Below are 19,400 nucleotides of genomic sequence, written 5' to 3'. Positions count from 1 at the left end.
AGCAGGTGGAGTAGCAGGCAGAGGGAGAAGGAGAAGCAGGCTCCCCGCTGAGCAAGGAGCCTGATTGTGGGCTCCATCCCAGGACCCCAGGATCATGACCTGAGCCAAAGGCAGTCTCTTGACCAACTGAGCCACCCAGGCGCTGGAGAAAGAATCTTAAGCAGGCTCCACACTCAGTGCAGAGCCCCAGGGTGGGGCTGTATCCTTGGACCTAAGGTCATGACCTGAGCTGAAATCAAGGGTCCAAGCACCCAGGTGCCCCTCAATTAGAATTTCAATAACTCCCCGCTCTGGGAAAATATGCCCGGAGGCATCTCTGCAGGCCAGCAGAAGAATTCCAAGCCAGACATTCCAAGACTGTGAGTGGGTTGCGGTGAAGACAGTCCACAAAGTGACAGCCTTGGCGGTGGGCACAGCTGGTAAGATGGAGGGCAGAGCAGCCGGACATTTTCATAGAGGCTGGTAAGTCAAGCTAGGTAATGCTGCGGAAACAAAGTACCCAGGAACCACAGAGGCTTGACACCACACTCGTGAACACATGTGCAAAGTAAGTTGTGAATCAGGACACTCTCGAGGTCACCGTTCTTCACCCAGTAACTTAGTGACCCAGGCACTGCGCCCCCCCTTCCCCAGCTACCACCTTATCACCACCTGGTCATGGCAAAAGAAAAATGAAGAACTCAAAGCTTTTCTGGGTGTTTCATGGAGGGGGAGATCAACTCTTGTCCCATATTGGTTTGGATGTTGGGACCTATCGTGCACAAACCAAGATGATAGGAAAAGATTGATTACTGGAACACAGGAAACTTCAGGACAGGTGCGAGAAGGTGTGAGTGGCAAGGATGAAGGGGTGTGTGGCATTGGCTCTTACTGTGGTGATGGGGCCAGAGTGAGGTTTCCACAGAGCAGGCTGGGGGTCCTGTGATCTGCGCTGTCCACCGGCTTGCCTGGTTGTGGCGCCAAAGCAGCTGGAAAGCTATCACTGTCCAGTCATCCAAAAAGGAGTCTTCCTTTTTATTCTGTCACGCTTGGGCTTCTCTGATTTGGCTTACACCTATCACCTCACTGGCTAGAAATAGTTACACAGCCCAAGCTGCCTGCACAAAAGCAATCCTTCTGGTGCCAAGAATGAAGCAAATGAAAAGGGGCTTGAATTCATAGCATTGTTTCTTGCCTTGTACAAAGAAGAAGGAATCTGTTGGGGGTGGGGGTTAGAGATCTTACCTTAGAAATAAGGCTTCTGAGAGAAAGGATGAGAGCCCATGTCTGGGCAGAGAAAAGGCTGATCTGACGGGAGGAAAAAGCTGTGGTTATATGAAAGATCCTGGCCACCTTCATGATTAAGGGCCTGCCCTCTGGAGCAAGACAGCCTGGGTTCAAATCCCAGCCCCATCCTTTACTCTGAACTCCTAAGAAGGGTACTCAACACCCTATTTATAAAATAGGTTTATTTATCTATTTTTTTAGTGATCTTTACACCCAACATGGGGCTCGATCTCATGACCCTGAGATGAAGAGTCACATGGTCTTCTGACTGAGACAGCCAGGTGCCCCCCACTTCCTAAAATAGGGGTAATTATAGTACCTACTCTAAACTTGTAACAATAAAATGAGTTAATATAGATAAGAAAGCACTTTGCATAGTGTGTGGAACATAAGTGCTCAAGAAATCCTAACTGTTAGTTATTGTTAGGTGACCCCTGGAACTTTTGTGGCTACTGAGAAGGAATCCAGCCTTAGGGGCATGGAGCACCTGGATTCAGCCAGACCTGAAGCCCACCTGCCACTGAACTTCCAGTTCTGACCATGCATGAATTTCCTGATCATCTAGACCAGTTTGGGTTGTTTTGAGTACTTGCAGCAGAAAGACCCCTCATTGAAACCCTCATGGGGTGACCTTGAGAGTCATGTAAGCTCTCAGCCTCAGTTTTTTTACCCACAAAATGGAACTAATAATATCTGAGGGAGTGGAGAGAGACCTCAGTGCACCAGGTCTTTCCCCCCACCGGCATGAACATTCTGGCATTTACATTATACATTCTCATCAACATTCTCTCAATGATCTCCATCCTTGTGCTCCCCTTGGCATGCATTTCAAAATTCCCTTCCAGTCCTTCCTACCTCATACTCCTCCATGAGCACCCCAACATACGCTCTCCAGCCATATTCCTCAACCCCGCTCTTCCTGTAAAGCCCTCCACACCCTTCCAGGACCCCGCCTCTTCACTCACCTTCCCCTACCCTGTTTCTCTCCTGCAGTTCAGCCTGAGACCACCACAGACAGGGCCGAACTTTCCCGCCCCTGGACTGGAATAATACCTAGCAGGTTCCCTCTCCCAGGAAGTGCAGACAGAAGCCACGGTCAGGAAGTGAGTTTAATGTCTCAGGAGCTGGATCGTGAGCAATATGGGGGCTCTTCAGGCCTCTGGCCCCAGGGCGGGGGGTGGTCAGCAATCAGCCTATGTCCTCCTCTAAATCAAATGGCACCGGCGGGAACAGAATGGGTCCCTGGTTATGCAACTCAAGCCATGTTGGCAGGGGCATATGATGTTGATAGCTCCCTTGGTCTGTGGGAAATGCAAACAAGAGTTGGAGGTCACTGAGGTGCAGGGAAGAAGGAGGCTTAAACATCTCGGGGAGGAGGAACACAGCATGAGTAAAGGGGTGTCAGCTCTGCCGAGGATAGCTTTATGACTTTAGGCAAGTTAATGAGCTTCTTGGTCTCAGTTTCCTCATCTGTCAAATGGGGATAGTAATAGTAACTTGCCCCACAGGGTGATCATGAGGACCTGGATAAAATAGAGCAAGGGGCCATAATGAAAAGACCCTCTGGCCACCCCAGCTGTAGAGTCAGGGGACTGGCTGCCTCCCTAGGGCACTGGCAGCTCCCCAGACAGGGACGTGGAGGCTGAGCCCATTCTAGAAAGGCGTGGGCCCAGGGCCAGATAAGAAATGACGAGTAGTAACAACATGTACACTGTGTTCCGCATTTCTGCCGGCTCGTAACCAAGCTCCAGTGAGCACCATTGTTGCCAAGACAACCCAGTGAGGTTGTGGCTTTAGCCCCATTTTACAGATGAGGAAACTGAGGCTCAGAGAGCAGAAGTGACCTGGTTGATGTCACAAAGACAGGAACTGGAAAAGCTCAGGTCCAGGGCCCCTGGGTGGCTCAAATGGTTAACTGTCTGCCTTTGGCTTAGATCGTGATCCCAGTGTGCTGGGATAGAGCCCTACATCAGGCTCCCTCCTCAGCAGAAGCTTGCTTCTCCCTCTGCCTCTGTAGCTCCCCCTGTTTATGTGAACTCTCTCTCTCTCTCTCCCTTTCTCTCTGTCAAATAAAGAACTAAACTCTTAAACAAAGAAACAAACTCAGGTCCCACTCCCAAGCTGTGGTCCAGTCCCCACAGGGCCATGCTCCTCCCTTAGGGAAGTGGGGGGACACCTGGGTGGCTCAGTCAGTTAGGCGTCTGCCTTTGGCTCATGATCCTAGGGTCCCGGGATCAAGTTCAGCATCAGGCTCCTTGCTCAGCGGGGAGCCAGCTTCTCTCTCTGCCTCTGCCTGCCACTCTGCCTGCTTGTGCGCTCTTTCTTTCTGACAAATAAATAAAATCGTTCAAAAAAAATTAGTGAGGTAGGGAAGAGTCTCTTCCCATCAACTTTGTCTCAGTGAGTCAGGGGAGAGATGTTCATTCAACGAACATTCGTTGAACCCCTAATATGTGCAGGTACTAAGTTGGGAGGGAGGGGGTTCAGAGGTGAACCTGCTGTAAGCCCACCCCGGAAGGGCTCCCGCCAGTGGTGGAGGCAGAGGGAAAACAGGCAAATTGGCTGGAGCCACACCACGATGAGGGTGTGAGCTCCATACCCTCCCATGAGGAGCTCCCCTTGGAGCTCCCATGAGCTCCAGGGAGGGAAGGCTTCCCTGAGGAGGTGACTGGAGTTGTCCTGCAGGACGAGTAGGAGCTTGCCGGGAGGAGGAAGGGGTGAGGGCACCCAGGCAGAGGGTGGGAAAGCAGGGACAGCCACGTGGACTTTTGTAGCCTCCCCAACCCCTCAAGGCAGAGTCAGCTGCACCAGCCCAGAGCATCACCTGGAACAAGCACAACATGGCCATTCTGGCCCTAGGGGCACAGAAGGCACCAGCACGGTCCAGGTCCATCAGGCAGCAGTCACTGGCACACTCAGAGTGGTGGGAGCACTCAGCACCATTCACCTGTGGGGACAACTGTCACCAGCTCTCTGGCGGCATGCCAAGGAGTGGGAGGGATGGGGGGCATCGTCAAGGCCCCAGGGGTCCAGAAAGAGAAGCCATGAGGTGGTGACCAGCAGGTGCCACCCCCACCCCGCTCCCGCCCCAGCAATGCTCAGAGAAGCAGAAGAACAGGAGGTTAGTACTTCCCTCTCTGCCTCTCCTTTCCTGGGCCTCCATCTCCCTAGTGCTAGGGGAGCAAATACTCCCAGATCACACCTTGGTTTGGGGGGGTGAGGGGTGCATGGAAAGAAAAGGAGGGGGAGAAAGACAGGGAAGGGAAGGAACAGTGATTGTGCGCAGGAGAGGGAGAAGAGGGAGTGCGGGCAGGTTGGTAAGGTGTGGCTGGGGACCAGGTCTGAGATGGTGGGGGTGGGCACTGGCTCAGGGGAGGTACTGATCAAAGACCACTTTCTTTCACCTCCAGGCTCACTGGGGAGGTGAAGCAGAACTTTGAAGCTCTTTGGGGATGGGGAGGGACACATTAAGCTTCCAGCCCCGGGAACAAGTCCCCATTTTGGGGTGGTACCCATACCCACCCCCCTACTTCACTCTTCAAAACCAACTGGGGCCTCCTGGCTGGTCTGTGATGCCAGACACCCCACCCCCACGCCCACTATAGTAGAAAGTTCAAAATGCTCTTTTGGCTCACCTTCATGAACCTCTTTTTAAAGAGCCGGAAATCGCCCCAGCAAGGGAGCAGGACCCCCACAAGGAGCATGAAGGCTGTGGCCATGGGCATGGGCCTGGGCGCCAAGTTTCAAGGCTCTGCTGGGGCTGGAGGGGCCGCAGGGATAAACCCCTTGCCTGGCATGTGACCTGGTGCCCCAGGGGCCCGCCCTGGGCTGGAGGTGGAGGGTGAAGAATTTAATGGTCACAGGCTGCTCAGGAGCAGAGGAAGACAGAAGCCCTTTCCTGCACCGCCGAGGACTCCCCCCGGGCCCTGGGAAGCTAATGGAGTAAGGAAAAGAGCTCCCGGGACACCCTGAGTCAAGCCTTGGACAGACTGGAGTGCACATTTTAGGGGCCCTAGGAGCCTCCCTAGGCATGACTTCCAAATTGAAAAAAAAAAAAAAAAAAAACCTGTGAAAGAAAATTTTGCTTTGAAAAATGATGCAAAGTCGATATACCGAAATGAAATGAGCTTCCTTCCTAATAGTCTGACTCTCTCTTTCTTTTTGTCCTTGGTGCCCTCAGCAGCCCCCCATCCTGTATCTTTTGGAGAAGCCAGCGCCAACTTCTGGAGCTTTTCCCTGGACCTCTCGAGGTCCAGTCTTGCTGTCGGTAAGAAACAGGAAGTAAGACAAGATGGCCTCCAAGACCTAGGATGTGTCTGGTCTGGGTTAGATGATTAATTGTCTAAGATTTTGTCTCTGAATTGTATGAAAAGTCAGGGCGTGGGGACAAGGGAGGGGAGGAGAGAGGAAGACTCAGAAGGAAAGGGGGTTTAAGGGACAGCAGCATATAGTGATCAGTGGAATTTGGGGACAGGCACCTTCCTCAGGACATCCCTCTTCATGAAACCCCCACCTGACCTCACACTTGCCTGCTTCTGCTTTTAAAAATCTGCTTTTGGGGCACCTGGATGGCTCAGTGGGTTAGTCGTCCCACTCTTGAGTTTGGCTCAGGTCATGATCTCAGGGTCATGAGATCAAGCTCTGTGTAGGACTCTGCACTCCATGGGGAGTCTGCTTGAGATTCTCTCTCTCCCTTTCTCTCTACCCCTCCCCCTGCCTGCTATCTCCCTCTCTCCCTCTCTCTAAAATCAATCAATCAATCAATCAATCTTGAAAAAAATTTGCTTTTAAGAAGAGATGTGAGAAGGCCTGGCTTTGTAGGGGGAGCTACAGACCCACTTATGCCCTCTCCCAATTTCCTATGTTGAAGCCCTGCCCCCACAATGTGTTGATATATGTGGAAATGGGGACTTCAGGAAGTGATTAGGTTTAGACGAGGTCATAAGGGTTCCCCCCTAAGGGGTTTAGTGCCCTCATAGGAAGAGACACCAGAAGGGCACCTGGCTGGTTCACTTGATAGAGCATCTCTACTCCTTTTTTTTAAGATTTTATTTATTTACTTGACAGAGAGAAATCACAAGTAGATGGAGAGGCAGGCAGAGAGAGAGAGAGGGAAGCAGGCTCCCTGCTGAGCAGAGAGCCCGATGCGGGCCTCAATCCCAGGACCCTGAGATCATGACCTGAGCCGAAGGCAGCGGCTTAACCCACTGAGCCACCCAGGCGCCCAGCATCTCTACTCTTGATCCGGGATCACAAGTTCGAGCCCCACATTGGTGGTAGAAATTACTTAAAAAAAAAAAAAAAAAAAGACACCAGAGAGCTTGATGTCTCTTTCTGTCTGCTATATGAGGACACAGCACAAAATGCAGCCATCTGCAAACCAAGAAGAGGGCTCTCACCAGAACCTGACCATGCTGGCACCCTGATTTGGGGGTTCCAGTTTTCAGAACTGTGGGAAATACATCTCTGTCATTTAAGCTCCCTAGTCTGTGATAGTTTGTTATGTTAGCTGGGCTGACTAAAATAGGGGCCTTAAGGCTTTCGTCTGAGAATAAGAGCTTCCACTGTACTCAGAGGGTTTGGGATGCATCAACCCATTTAGATGTCCCTGTATTAGTCAGGGTAATTAACACTATCTGCCACAACAGAGAGCTCCTGAGATTTCAGTGGCTTGGCACAATAATGTCTTATTTATCACTCATGTAAAATCTGGTATGGAACAGAAGATCTTTCTTCTGTCTTGTAGCTACACCATCTGGAAGACTGGCCTCCAGGGTCACGCTGGAAGGTGGAAGAGAGAGATGAAGAAAGGATACAGACACTTCAGTGCCTCAGCCTGGAGTGACACATGCCTCTTCACTCACAGACCATTGGCCAAAACTAGTCACATGACCTCAGCTTCTGCAAGGGAGGATGGGAAATTCAAGGAAGTCTCAGAGAACTCAGTGTATTCTATCATTTCTGCTGCATAAGTCTTAGCCCCATTTTACAGATAAAGAACCCAAAAGTTCAAGGCACAATAACTTGCCCAAATAGCACAATTAAGTCACAGAGCCTTGATACAAATGCAGGGCATTCTAGCTACGGAGCCCAAGCTCTTACCCCTGTCTCGCACTGCAGTGTGTGACCTTAAGGCCTTGTTCTCAGTAAAGGAATTTTGTTATCACAGTGTCCTCCCTATCCAGGAGTCGTGATCTACAGCTCTCCAGATCTATGGTCTGCTGCTTTGGGCAGCTAGTTCCCCACCACGAAGCTCACAGTCTCTCCCAGCCCCACTGTGAACTAGAGGGGATCTTCAGGCACTCATAACTCTTTGTACAGAGTTCTCTCCTTCCCTGAGGTGTTTGGTCATGCCCTTGTGAGTGTTAGGAAACTGGAAAATACTGTTAACTTCTCCAAAGAGGACACATTTGGAGGCAAGAGGCCAGCCACTGTGTGTCAGGATTGGCAAGCTGGGATTCTTGATCTGGGGTCCCAGGGCCCCTGGGAAGTTCACTGAAGGCTCAGAGGGGATGGTGGAGCCCCTGAAATTCTATGTGCATGGCTTAAACAATTTTTTTTTAAGACAAGTGTCTGCATTTTTCCTCAGAAATGACTTAAGACTGGTTTAGAACCTTCATTTTAAGGTGAGGAAACGGACACCCAGAGAAGGAGAGACTTGCACAAGCAAAGCAGCGGAGCTTGGCCTAGACCCTGGGCTCTTGTCTCCAAGTCCTGCACTCCTTCTCCCGTACCAATGGCTTGTCTCCCCAGTCCAGGCAGTGCTGGTCACAGGCACAAGTCCAGGACACCTCTGCAGCAAGAAGTGCAGGTGGGAGCCAGATCACCAGGGTGTCCAGGGCCAGGGGTGTAGGAGTGGTCACTGAGCCACCTGACCTGTGAGTGTGGCCACAGTGCTGCCCCCGGGCCAGGGTCCAAACATGGCTGCTCCAGTCTTGTATGAGAAGAATGGGAGTCAGTCCAAGACAGGGGGACACCTCACTGGGGGACCTCTGTGATCTTCTCCGACCCCCGATTCTCTGTCTCTTCACCTTCTGACATTCTCCACTGTCTCTCCCTTCCTGCACCTTTCTGGTGGTTTCCGTGACAATGTTTTCACTGATCCTCGGCAAAATGGAGAAAATGGGGGTGATGTAGGGTTTTTTGTTAAAGATGAACTTAAAGAATGATTCTTTGTTCTGAAATTATGCCCTTCCTACTTTCTTGGTGTTCAAATGTGTTTTCATGAAACATTGGCAATAACACAATGGTAGTTTCTTTTGGTTTTTCCTGTTATTGTTACATGGTTGTTATATACAAGTGGTTAATACTCAAATTCTGTCAGTTCCCAGAGTTTTTTGGAAGGTTTTTTTTTTTTTAAAGATTTTATTTACTTATTTTATTTATTTGAGAGAGAGAGAGCTGGAGGGGGAGAGAGAATTTGAAGTAGACTCTGGGCTGAGTGCAGAACCTGATACGTGGCTGATCTCACAACCAAGAGGTTGTGACCTGAGCTGAAACCAAGAATCAGAGGCTCAATTGACTGAGCCACTCGGGGCCCAAGAAGTTTTATCAGTCTGGGAAATTCCAAAATAAAACTCTGGAGAAAACTGATGTAATGGAAATTGTCTATTACTCAATTCATTCCTGAAGGAACTCTCAAGGTAATCTGGGGAGAACGACGAATAAGGAGGCACTCAAAAGAGTTTGAGATGTGGGGTCAGCCCAGCCAAAGCTTCCTAGAGAAGATGGGGAGTGGGAAATATTTGGGGGTAAAAGGTTGAAGACACCAATGTTCTATGTAGAATGCCCAGGACAGTCTCAGATGTCAGCAGGAAAAGTGGCTGGGTGTCCTTTTTCAAAGCCTTGAAGAGAAACTAGGATTCAGGCAAGCTAGGATTAAAGGGCTTCCAAGCAGGGATCCAGAGTGAGCAAAGATTTGGAGGTAAGAAGGAGCAGAGCACAGTGAGGACAGGCTGTCTGCTTGTGCAAGGACATGGTGGAGTCAGGAGTCAGTCAAGTTTGGGAAACTTGCAGGGCCCTGAGACTCACAGCAGTTGACGCCTAAGCTAGGGGTGGCAGCAGAGATGGGGAATTGCTGGTTCCTGACAAATGGGGATGGATGTTGGCCGGCAGAAACACAGATATCTAGAATATCCCAACCCATGCCATGTGAGGACTGCTCTAGATCCAGAAAAGGTTCCCGCAAGGGCAGGAGTGGGTCATGGACATGTTCGTTTGGCCAGGGACAATGCCAAAGGAAGGGTGCTTAGAAACATGGGCCCACTGCCTCCCATTCCCCAAAAGCATTAGGCTACAATTCACAGACCAATGAATTTAACTTTTTTTTTTTTTTTTTTACTAAAGGACATACATTTTTTTAAAAAGGTTTTATTTATTTGTTTGACAGACAGAGATTACAAGTAGGCTGAGAGAGAGGAGGAAGCAGGCTCCATGCTGAGCAGAGAGCCCAATGCTGGGCTTGATCCCGGGACCCTGGGATCATGACCTGAGCCAAAGGCAGAGGCTTTAACCCACTGAGCCACCCAGGCACCCCTAAGGAGATACATTTTATACTGGTATTCAGACACTAGTAGATACTGTTAACCACTCTAATTGGTTGATGTCTGTGTCATGCTGGTGGTCAAATATTTGGATTATCACCACTGCAAATGTGTGTATGTCTGTGCATGCAACTGAAGTTTCACAAAGTAATACATTTACTGTATATTATCTGTTCTGAGATTCTTTATTCATCTTTTTAAAATGTTGGTTGGGGGGCGCCTGCATGGCTCAATCCGCTAAGTGTCTGACTCTTGCTTTCAGCTCAGGCTTGTGAGATGGAGTCTTTCTACTCAGTGCAGGCTGTGCTTGGAATTCTCTCTCTCTCCTTGTCCTTCACTCTCTGCCCCTTCCTCTTCTCGGGCTCTCTCTCCCTCTCCTTAAAAGAAATAAAATCTTCAAAAATGTGGGTTAGAATCCACCAAATTGATTTCAGCACTCTACTGAGTCCAGCTGATTTGACTGCAGACATCAGTGTCCATTTGCCCACTGATTCATTCATTCAACAAACATTTAGTGAGCCCTGCTTTATGTTAGGCACGTTAGCATCAGGCTCCAGTTGCAGATAACAGACACCACTGTGCCTATCTAGCAGAAAGAGATGTAGTAAGACAGACGACTGGGGGCTTACGAGACTGAGCCTCCAGGCATGAAACCCCCAAACCACTGCAGAACTGAGCTGCCAGGAAAGCCACTACCCCTGTCACCATCAGGAAGGTAGGATTCAGGAAGCCATCACTGCCACTGTTGGTACCAGGAACACACACCTTAGCTTTGATCTCATGATCAGGGACCTAAGGTCAAATGACTGCCTGTGTCTGCGATATCTGCCCTACCCAAAAAAGAGAATGCCTCCCCCACAAATTCCTCTACTCCACTCACCTCCATGCCCATCAGTTCTTTAGGCAGTGCAGGGGATCTTTATACCTAAATCACATCTGAAGTCCTGGGTGTGATAGTCTAATGTTTTGCTTTCCAGTCCAGCTCTACGGGAAGGCACACCAGGAGGAGGTGGAACAGAAGTTAAACAAGCCAGTGGACAGCACAGGGACAAAATGTCTGGAAGTGGTACAGGTTACCTGGTGCGGAGGTAGGTTTCTACTCCCTATCTGAAAACTTTTCAATTTTTACAGCTGCATGTCCCTTTGAATGCCAACACATGCTTTTTATTTCTATGTTTCTCTTTCATGTATATTTAATATGTTGGATTTTTAAAAATTACAAATTTGATGGTCAGGGTTTTTCCTCTCCTCTGGCAATTTGGTAGGGAAGTCCCATGCCCCACAGCCTTCCCCCTTCCCAACTGTGCTGTTCTCATGCGCCCATCCTCCACTCTCTGGAAGGTCAATGGAAGCTGCTTTGTCAATTTCTTCTGGCAACAATCAAGAGAGAATGCTCCCACTGCTCTGTGCTAACAGTAACTTAAACTTGCTCTCTTCCCTGTAGACTCCCATGGTAATCGTAGTTCCTTTCCCCTAAAAGTTACAGTAGCTTCATAGGCAAAACATGGTATCTGCCACTTGTGGAAACCAAGGCAAGAGATGGTCCTGGGGAAAACAGACAGATAGATGAGCTCCCCTCCCCTGTGTCCCTTGTTGGTCCTGGCTCTGTGCTCACCTGCCAGCTCCTGTTTAAGAGAATACAATAAGAGGACTCAATGCTCAACAAATGTCTGTCTAATAAGTAAAGTGTGAAACAAATCACTAATAGTGTAATCTGATTTACCAAGACAGGGCTATAGGATATACAATTAGGTGTAGCCGTGGTAAAAGAAACTGAAAAATAAATGGCTTAATATAAGACAGAGGTTTATTTCTCTTTCTTGTAACATTCCAAACATACATAGTCCAGAGCTGATATAGTAGCTTCAAAGCCTCGTGACCCAAGCTGCTCTGCATCTACAGGTACTGCTTTAATAAGCAAGGTCCAAGATGGCTTTCCAAGCTGTTCCTGTTTCAGGCAACAGAATGGAAAATGGGGGAAGAAAGGGTGTGAATTCTCCTTTTTTTTTAAGATTTAACTAATTTATTTGACAGAGAGAAAGAGAGATCACAAGCAGGCAGAGAGGGAGGCAGAAAGAGAGGGGAAAGCAGACTCCCCACCGAGCAGAGAGCCTGATGCAGGGCTCGATCCTAGGACCCCGAGATCATGACCTGGGCTGAAGGCAGAGGCCCAACCCACTGAGCCACCCAGGCGCACCCTGAATCCTCCTTTTAAGGACTCTTGTATACTATGGACCAGTAATATTCACAGGGCCAAAAGTACCTGCAAAGGTAACCGGGAAATGTAGCGTCCTACAGAAATGGAGGCATGGTGGCAGTCTAGTAGTCTGTGTTGAATGTGTGTTTGCCAGGGGTATGCTTTCTGATTCCACAAGGTACATTCCCATTCATACCCAAGAGTCCTGGCTCTAATCTCCTTAATCATGTAATCTCCATACCTCACCCTCTCTGCCTCCTGGACTCAGAGTTGACTCCAGCAACCCCTAGAATCTAAGCACCCAGGGTAATAAGAGAACGGAGAGGCCCTACAGTGAGGATTCATTTGCTTTTGTCATTGTCATCTCAGACTGACAGGGCTGAGCCAAACACAGTGCCCATACTTACACCCCTTGGAAACAGAAAATATTTGCCAGCCTTGTAACCAGAAGACATGACCGGAGCCCCGCCGTTAGCCTTGATGGTTCCAGCCTTAGGAAGCACAATTCATTACAGTGTCTCTTCTCCACCTTCCAATAATGTGACCAGGGGTACCTCAAGCCTCGGGGGATTTCCCCTGAAGTTCCAACCTGGGGTCAAATCTGAGGAATCTGTTCACTCCCTTGGGAATAGCTGAGGTTCTCACCCTTGCTCTGGCCACTTGGACCTTCTGGTGCTCCCTGTAGAACACCAGGAAATGGCAAAAGATGTAATCCAAGTTCATGAACTCTGCTCTCTTTCTCTGCCTTCCTTCCCTCTTTTCACTCTATTGTATGTATGTAGGCCACTGCTTCTCAGACAACAATACATCAACTATTTTAAGAAATCTCATTTCTGTTTTTCTATTATTATTTGTTTGCTCTGTTCTCATTCATTTTGAAGTCTCTTACTCATCAGCAGATAAGCTGTAGTAAGTGCCAAACATTTAGGAGAAAAATATCTATTCACTTCACTTTTCCTCCCAATTAAGGAAAGACAGGCATCACTGAGTTTTGGCTATGGGACTCCCTGGCCCAACTCAAGGACAAGAAGTGTTTTAAGGTGGCAATGACTGAGAAGCTCTGGGGCGAAGGACTAAGAGGAGAGGAAGATAGCAGAGAGGAAGGGGGACCTCTCAGGCTGGGGTGTTGATTTATCTTTTGACTTAGTGGGGCCAGGTGTCATGGAGGAGGAAAGCTCTCTATCCATTCACTTTTTATTCCTCTCAAAGGAAACCATATCATGTTCCAGGACATTCAAGCGGCTCTAGTTTCCTGTGGGCAGGGATCACAGACATTAAGCTCCCACAATGAGTGTAGCATTGCAGAATGTTTTGTTCTCATTCTCGTTTTGAAAGAAGAGAACCGACCCAGTGACGGGACTCAGGCAACAATCATTTTTTGTATTTGTTACCTATCGTTGCGTAATGAAATACCCCAAAGCTTAGTGGCTTGACCCATCATTTCTTGTTTTACAGTCTGTGTGTGTCAGGAATCCAATCACAGCATAGCTGGGTCTCTCACAAGGTTACAGTCAAGGTAACCTTCAGGCTTGCGGGGGGTGGATCTGTTTCCAAGCTCCCTCAAGTGGTGGTTGGCAGGTCTTGGTTCCTTGCAGGGTGTTAGACTGACAGTCTCTGTTCTTCACGAGCTTTGGTCTGAGTCTTGCCGGGTTCCTTGCCACATAGATCTCTCCATGGGACCTCTTGTAGCATGGCAGCTGTCTTCATGGTCATGAGCAAGTGAAAGGCAGGAGAGAGTAGAAGCAAGATGGGAGCCATAGTCTTTTGTACTCTAATCTTAAAAGTAACAGTCTCAGGGTGCCTGGGTGGCTCAGTTGTTTGTCTGCCTTCTGCTCAGGTCATGATCCCAGGGTCCTAAGATCAAGTCCTGCATTGGGCTCCCTGCTCGGTGGGAATTTTGCTTCTGCTTCTCCCTTTGCCCCTCCCGCTGTTCACGCTCTCTCTCTCTCTCTCAAATTAATAAATAAAAATCTTTTTAAAAAATTGATTTTTTTTTTTAAAATTCTCTTCCTTTGCCATCTTCTGTTGGTTAGAAACAAGTCACTAGGTCCAGGTCACATTCAAGGGGGGCAGATTGCACAAGGCATATTTAGGAAGTGGAGGTCACTGGGGTCATTTTAGAAGGCTGATTACCACACTTACCAGCTATTATTATTGGAGAGTGATAAAAGTTATATTTGCTGGTGATTTAAAAAATCCTGTTTTGCAGAAGATAAATCAATCTCTCTCCTTTACTTTGTTTCTTCACTCAAAACCGCAACTCTGCAGTCCTTATTGCTTTGGGCTCAGGGGGCAGTTAATGGTAACATGTGAGCTGAGAGGGAAGGAGATGCTTTCCTTTAAGACTTAGCAGCACAAAGCTACGGACTCTGGTCCCGTTCGCTTGAGAATGTTGTGCTGGGATCCTGCTGGAGGTCATCTTGTGGGCACAGCTGAAGTTCCCTTGTCCTATAACTGACAGTCTGGCTAACTGTCATCTAACAGCAAGCCAGCCCCTACCATAGTCCCATCTGAGGGAAACTGACTGGGTCCCTTTTGGTAAAATTCTCTGCCTTCCTTCCCTCTTCTCACTCTATTGTGTGTATCTAGGCCACTGCATCTCGAACAACAATACCTAAACTATTTTAAGAAATCGCATTTCTGTTTTTCTATTATTGTTTGCTTCTTGCTCATTCATTTTGAAATCTGTTACTCATCACCAGAGAAGCTGTAGCAAGTGCCAAAGGTTTCCCACCCTGAGGAGCTCCTCCCTTTCTTTCCTCTCCTCCCCTCTCCTCTTCAGAGATCCAGTCAAGCCCCTCTCTTCTCTGAAGCCTTCTCAGAATCAACTGAAAAGATGGAAATTTCCTTAGAAATGTAATTGCCTGAAGGTAAAAGAAGGTAAGGAAACAGCTAACCATCTGAAAGGAAGCCTGAGGGAAGAGAGATGATGGCAACTCTCAGTTATGAAATTTCTCTTCTCCTTGAAAGCCAGCCTCTGTAGGCGGAGACAGATGCATTGAGCTTCTGAGCACGCAGCAGGTGTTCCATTAGTCCTGGTTGATCGATGCCCCCTGTTGTGTTTCTTAAACATTCACAAATTCTTTGCCACTCTTCCCTTCAAAAGGTAGAGCCTAGGGGTGCCTGGGTGGCTCAGTCTGTTAAGTGCCCGACTCTAGATCTCAGCTCAGGTCTTGAGTTCAAGTCCTATGTTGGGCTCCATATTGGGCATGGAATCTACTTTTTTAAAAAAAAGTTTTAAAAAATGTTTTAATGTAAAAAAGAGTAGAGCCTAATTCTCCCTGCCTTAAATGTGAATCAGCAAATCACTTCTAATGAGTTGAATATAGCGGAGTGATAAGGTATGACTTCTGACGTTAGGTCCGAAAAATTATTGCAGCTTTTTCCCTGCTTTGTCTTGGATGAACCTCTCTCAGGGAAGCCAGCTGCTACGTCATGAGGTCTCCCAAGCATCCCCGTGGAGATGCCCACATGTAGGGAAATTGAGGCCTCCTACCAAGAGCTAGCATCAGCTTGCCAGCCAGATGAATGAACCATCTTGGAAGTGGATCCTCCAGCCCCAGTCAAGCCTTTGGATAACTGCAGCCCAGGCCAAAAGTTTGACCACAATTGTAGCTTGACTGAATCAGCACTGCCCAGCTCAGATGCATCTGGATTCCTAGGGGAGATAACAAATGCTTACTGAGGTTTTAAATTGCTAAGGAGAGAGGGAGGGAGGTTGCAGGAGAAAAGGATTTTGCTTCCTGTGTGCAACTGGGAATCTCCAGCTTCACCAGTGCCCGATGCCTGGTGCCAGCAGCTAGCAGCTTCTCCCGGCACTGCCCACCTTGGGCAATAATGTAAGTGGTGTGACTCCTCTCCTTTCAGTGTTTGCAGCTTCTCCAGCACCCAGCCTCTGCTGTACACTTGGCATCTCCGGCATGAGGCTCCTGCAGCAGTCACAATGTCGAGCACCAGGCTTCCGTGGTACATAGAGGCTAGCTGCGCCCAGTGGACAGTTTTCTCTCTTTTTTTTTTTTTTAAGGATTTTTTATTTATTCATTTCAGAAAGAGAGAGAACACGTGCGTGAGCCAGAAAGCAGGAGCAGGGGGTGGGGCGGAGGGAGAGGAAGAAGCAGGCTCCCCACTGAGCAAGGACCCCCTGATGCGGGGATTGATCCCAGGACCCTGAGATCATGAATTGAGCCAAAGACAGACGGCCAACCATCTGAGCTACCCAGGCATCTGGTTTTCTAGCCTTTGAGTTGGCACTTCCCTGTGAAGAAGTTTCCCTGGCATCCTAGAGGGCAGCTTTCTGGCATGTTCCACTCTCATGACAGTATAGCAACTTTTCTGCCATCTGGTGAGCCATAGGCTGTGTTCTCACCAAGGTCTGGGTTTCAGCTTTAGTGTGGATGGGGGGTGTCTCTTCTTTGCGCTATCCTAAGCCTCAGCCCTGGGGGTAGGGCTGCTCCTCCATTTATAATTCATGTATTCTTTACTGCTTACTAACCAAGTCTTTTGTTACTCTAATCCCCTGGTGTCATAATTATATTAAAATTACCCTGTTCAGATCACTGTGTGGTTTCTCTCCCTTGATTGGACCCAGACTGACACGCAAAATTTGGTCATAGTTGTTACACAGCCACAAATAACCAAACCACCCCCTCCCCATCTCATCGCCCGCTGCCAACTCCCCTTTCATTACCATCAGCCAATTGCTATCTTGTGCCTATGCAGAGCAGGCTCTTCCTTCAAGGCTTTATAAGGAGTCAAATATGATCTTCTACAAAAAGAACAAAGTTTATAAGATCAAAGCTTTAATTGGCCAAATGCTGAATGAAAGGTTCAGATAGGGAGTACTACAGAAAGCAGCAAAGGCTGGTTGAGGAAAGCTCTAGGCTGCAGTAGGACGTCATTCAACTCTGATGACACTATAGGACACAGCCCAATGGAAAAGAGAGGGCATTGTAGCCATGGGGAGCATTGTATCAAAAGCTTAGATGCAAGCCCCACCCGGTAGGATTAGGTGAGCAGTGACTACTAGTTCCCTCCAGTTTGGCAGGAGAAGAGATTTTATATGGTAGGCTAGGGGCAAGCAATAGGACTAGATCATGAAGGACCTTAAATACAAAGCTAATTCATTTGGTGCCATCATGTTAAAAAAGGGTGGGGGGCAGTGGCCCAATCTTTGAGGACAGAACTCAACCTACTTTTGGTATAAGTACAATTATACTTGTCAGATGATGAGACTTGGCTTTGGGTTTGAGAAAAAGTTCATTACGACAGTAGGGAACGCCTGAATGTTTTTGAGGATGATGTAATGTGGGGTTCTGAGATTAGCCTAGAGTATGTTGGGCTGGAGAGAATGGATAACAGAAGTAGAAAATGATACCCAAAAGTCCTGATGGAGGACACAGGGTAGCAGCAGTGGGAAATAAAGAATTTGGATAGATGTGGGATGTTTGGAATGGCTGGTTGGATGTGGTGGAGAGAAGTTGAAGGTGATGCCCAATACTTCGCTGGTGACATGGGAACATGGGAGTGGGATGAGGGGTGGATGGGATGGTGTTTGCTTTTGACAAGTTCCACTGGGGTGACTGTAGTATAGCCAAGAAGAAGGAAGAGGCAGCCTCAGGCCTGAACTCAGGAGAGAGACAAGGGCTGAGGATTCAGATCTGGTAGTGATAGCCACTCAGGGTGACAAATCAAACTTTGGGAGATGGTGATGAGGTTGGCTCTCTGTTCAGCCCATCTTCATCAACAACCATCCCCCCACCCACCCAAGGGATGAAGTTCTGGGTCAGAAATTCTAGGTCCTTAAGTAGTTCAGTCCAAATGGACCCCTATAAACCAGAAGCACCGTCCTTCTCAACTGCCACAGATTCTGGTTTAGAATCCATGGTCCACTCCCAGGGGGTTCAGCCCAAGGAACCAGAAAGCAAAAAGCCCAAGACTAAGGGGTTCTAACCCTATTCTGGCCCCAGGCCAATCATGTAACCTTGAGCAAGTCACTTTCCCTCTTTGGGTTTGTTTTTTCCTTCTGCAAAATGCCAGGGTTGGCCTTGGACTAGACTGTGGTTTTAAATCTTGCCTCCGAAGAACAACAGTGTTCCATAGCTGGGCCAACATGTTCTTCCTCCTGAATCAAGTAGTAGCAGATGGAACACTCCAATTTTAGAGTTTTCTCCTAATGATTTCTTAAGCCATCAGCAACCACCACTGCTTGTTTTCCAGCAAGGGCTCAAGATCACACAATGAATGAGTAAGTGGGAAATGCAATGAAAATAGGTGAAATCAGGAAAAATCAGAAAATTGGTGACCATATTTGGTTTGACAGTCTTCTTGTTTCTAGAGGCTTCATGGTTATGGTTTTTATATGACTCACACAGTCACTCTGGTTTTTAAAACTAAGTTCCAGTGGCATTTCATGAAGGGGGCTTCATAGAGGGTTCTGGGACTCCCCAGTGCCTGTAACCCAAAGAAACTGGAGAAACCTCAGAGGTGATGCCCTCACGACCTTTCCAGTGCCGATCTTTCACTCTCTCAATCTTTGACCTTTGATGAATAACTCTGCACACAGAGCACTGCGTCTTACATTCATTAATTCCTATGATCCCCATATAATCCTCCCAACAGCCTCATGAGATAAGTACTGTTATTATATTCTTTTTCTGGAAGAGGGGAAGCCTGAGGCTCAAATAGGGTAAATGGCTTGCCCAAGGTCACACAGCTAGTAAGTGACAGAGCTGGGATTTGAACCTGAGAGTCTGACTCCAGAGCTCTCACTCTTCCCGTTGCCTGCAGTCGCTATAATTCTGCCGTCACCAAATACTTTCAGTTCTTCCTTGGACACGTGGTAAGACTGATCTTCCCTATGCCCTTTGGCTAGCAAAATGTGAGCAGAAATGGGGAGCATCATTTCTGGTCTAACTTTTAAGAGCCAGGGATCCCGGCCACATTCCCTTTTCCTTCTCTAGGAGTTGTAGATCACATTAAGAGCCCCTCTCAGCCTTGGTCACTGAGAGATGATGATTTAATAAGATACCTGCTCCCCCACACACTGGCTGACCTGCTAGGGGCTGTGATAAATAACCTTGTCATTTTTTAAGCCACTAAGATTTGGAGGTGGTTGGCTGCTGTGGCCCAGGCTAGGCCATCTGGAGGAACCCAGTGCAATACTGTCTCCTGTTGATTATCTTTGGCCTCAGTCCCCAAACATGCCTTCTCTCTGAAATTCCCTCTAAGCATTGGCTCCACATTCAAATTGGAAAAGCAGCAAGGGGAGAAGAGAATCTGTTCCCTTAACAGGGAAGTGGGGATGTGTTTTGGGAGATGTGCCCATGCTTTGACCTGCTCAGGGATGAAATCTACAGCCAGCCCTTGGAAGACCCTAGACAGAAACTGCTCCAAGA

The 19,400-nt window shown here is 48.2% G+C and overlaps 1 protein-coding gene across 1 annotated transcript; it reads right to left on the bottom strand.

Moving 5' to 3' along the window:
- Positions 1 to 2,471: 2,471 nt before the first annotated feature.
- On the bottom strand, positions 2,472 to 4,985 carry CLPSL2 (colipase like 2). The gene is made up of 3 exons (XM_059401534.1): positions 4,902 to 4,985; positions 4,091 to 4,213; positions 2,472 to 2,567 (listed from the first exon to the last, which is right to left on the bottom strand). The coding sequence occupies exons 1-3, from the start codon at positions 4,983 to 4,985 to the stop codon at positions 2,472 to 2,474; spliced, it is 303 nt and encodes a 100-aa protein (XP_059257517.1).
- Between the last annotated feature and the right edge of the window lie 14,415 nt (positions 4,986 to 19,400).

The sequence above is a fragment of the Mustela nigripes genome, chromosome 5 (genome assembly GCF_022355385.1).
Source record: "Mustela nigripes isolate SB6536 chromosome 5, MUSNIG.SB6536, whole genome shotgun sequence".
NCBI lineage: Eukaryota > Metazoa > Chordata > Mammalia > Carnivora > Mustelidae > Mustela > Mustela nigripes.
The sequence above is the reverse complement of the archived record's forward strand: the minus strand, read 5'-3'. Positions and strand labels throughout refer to the sequence as shown.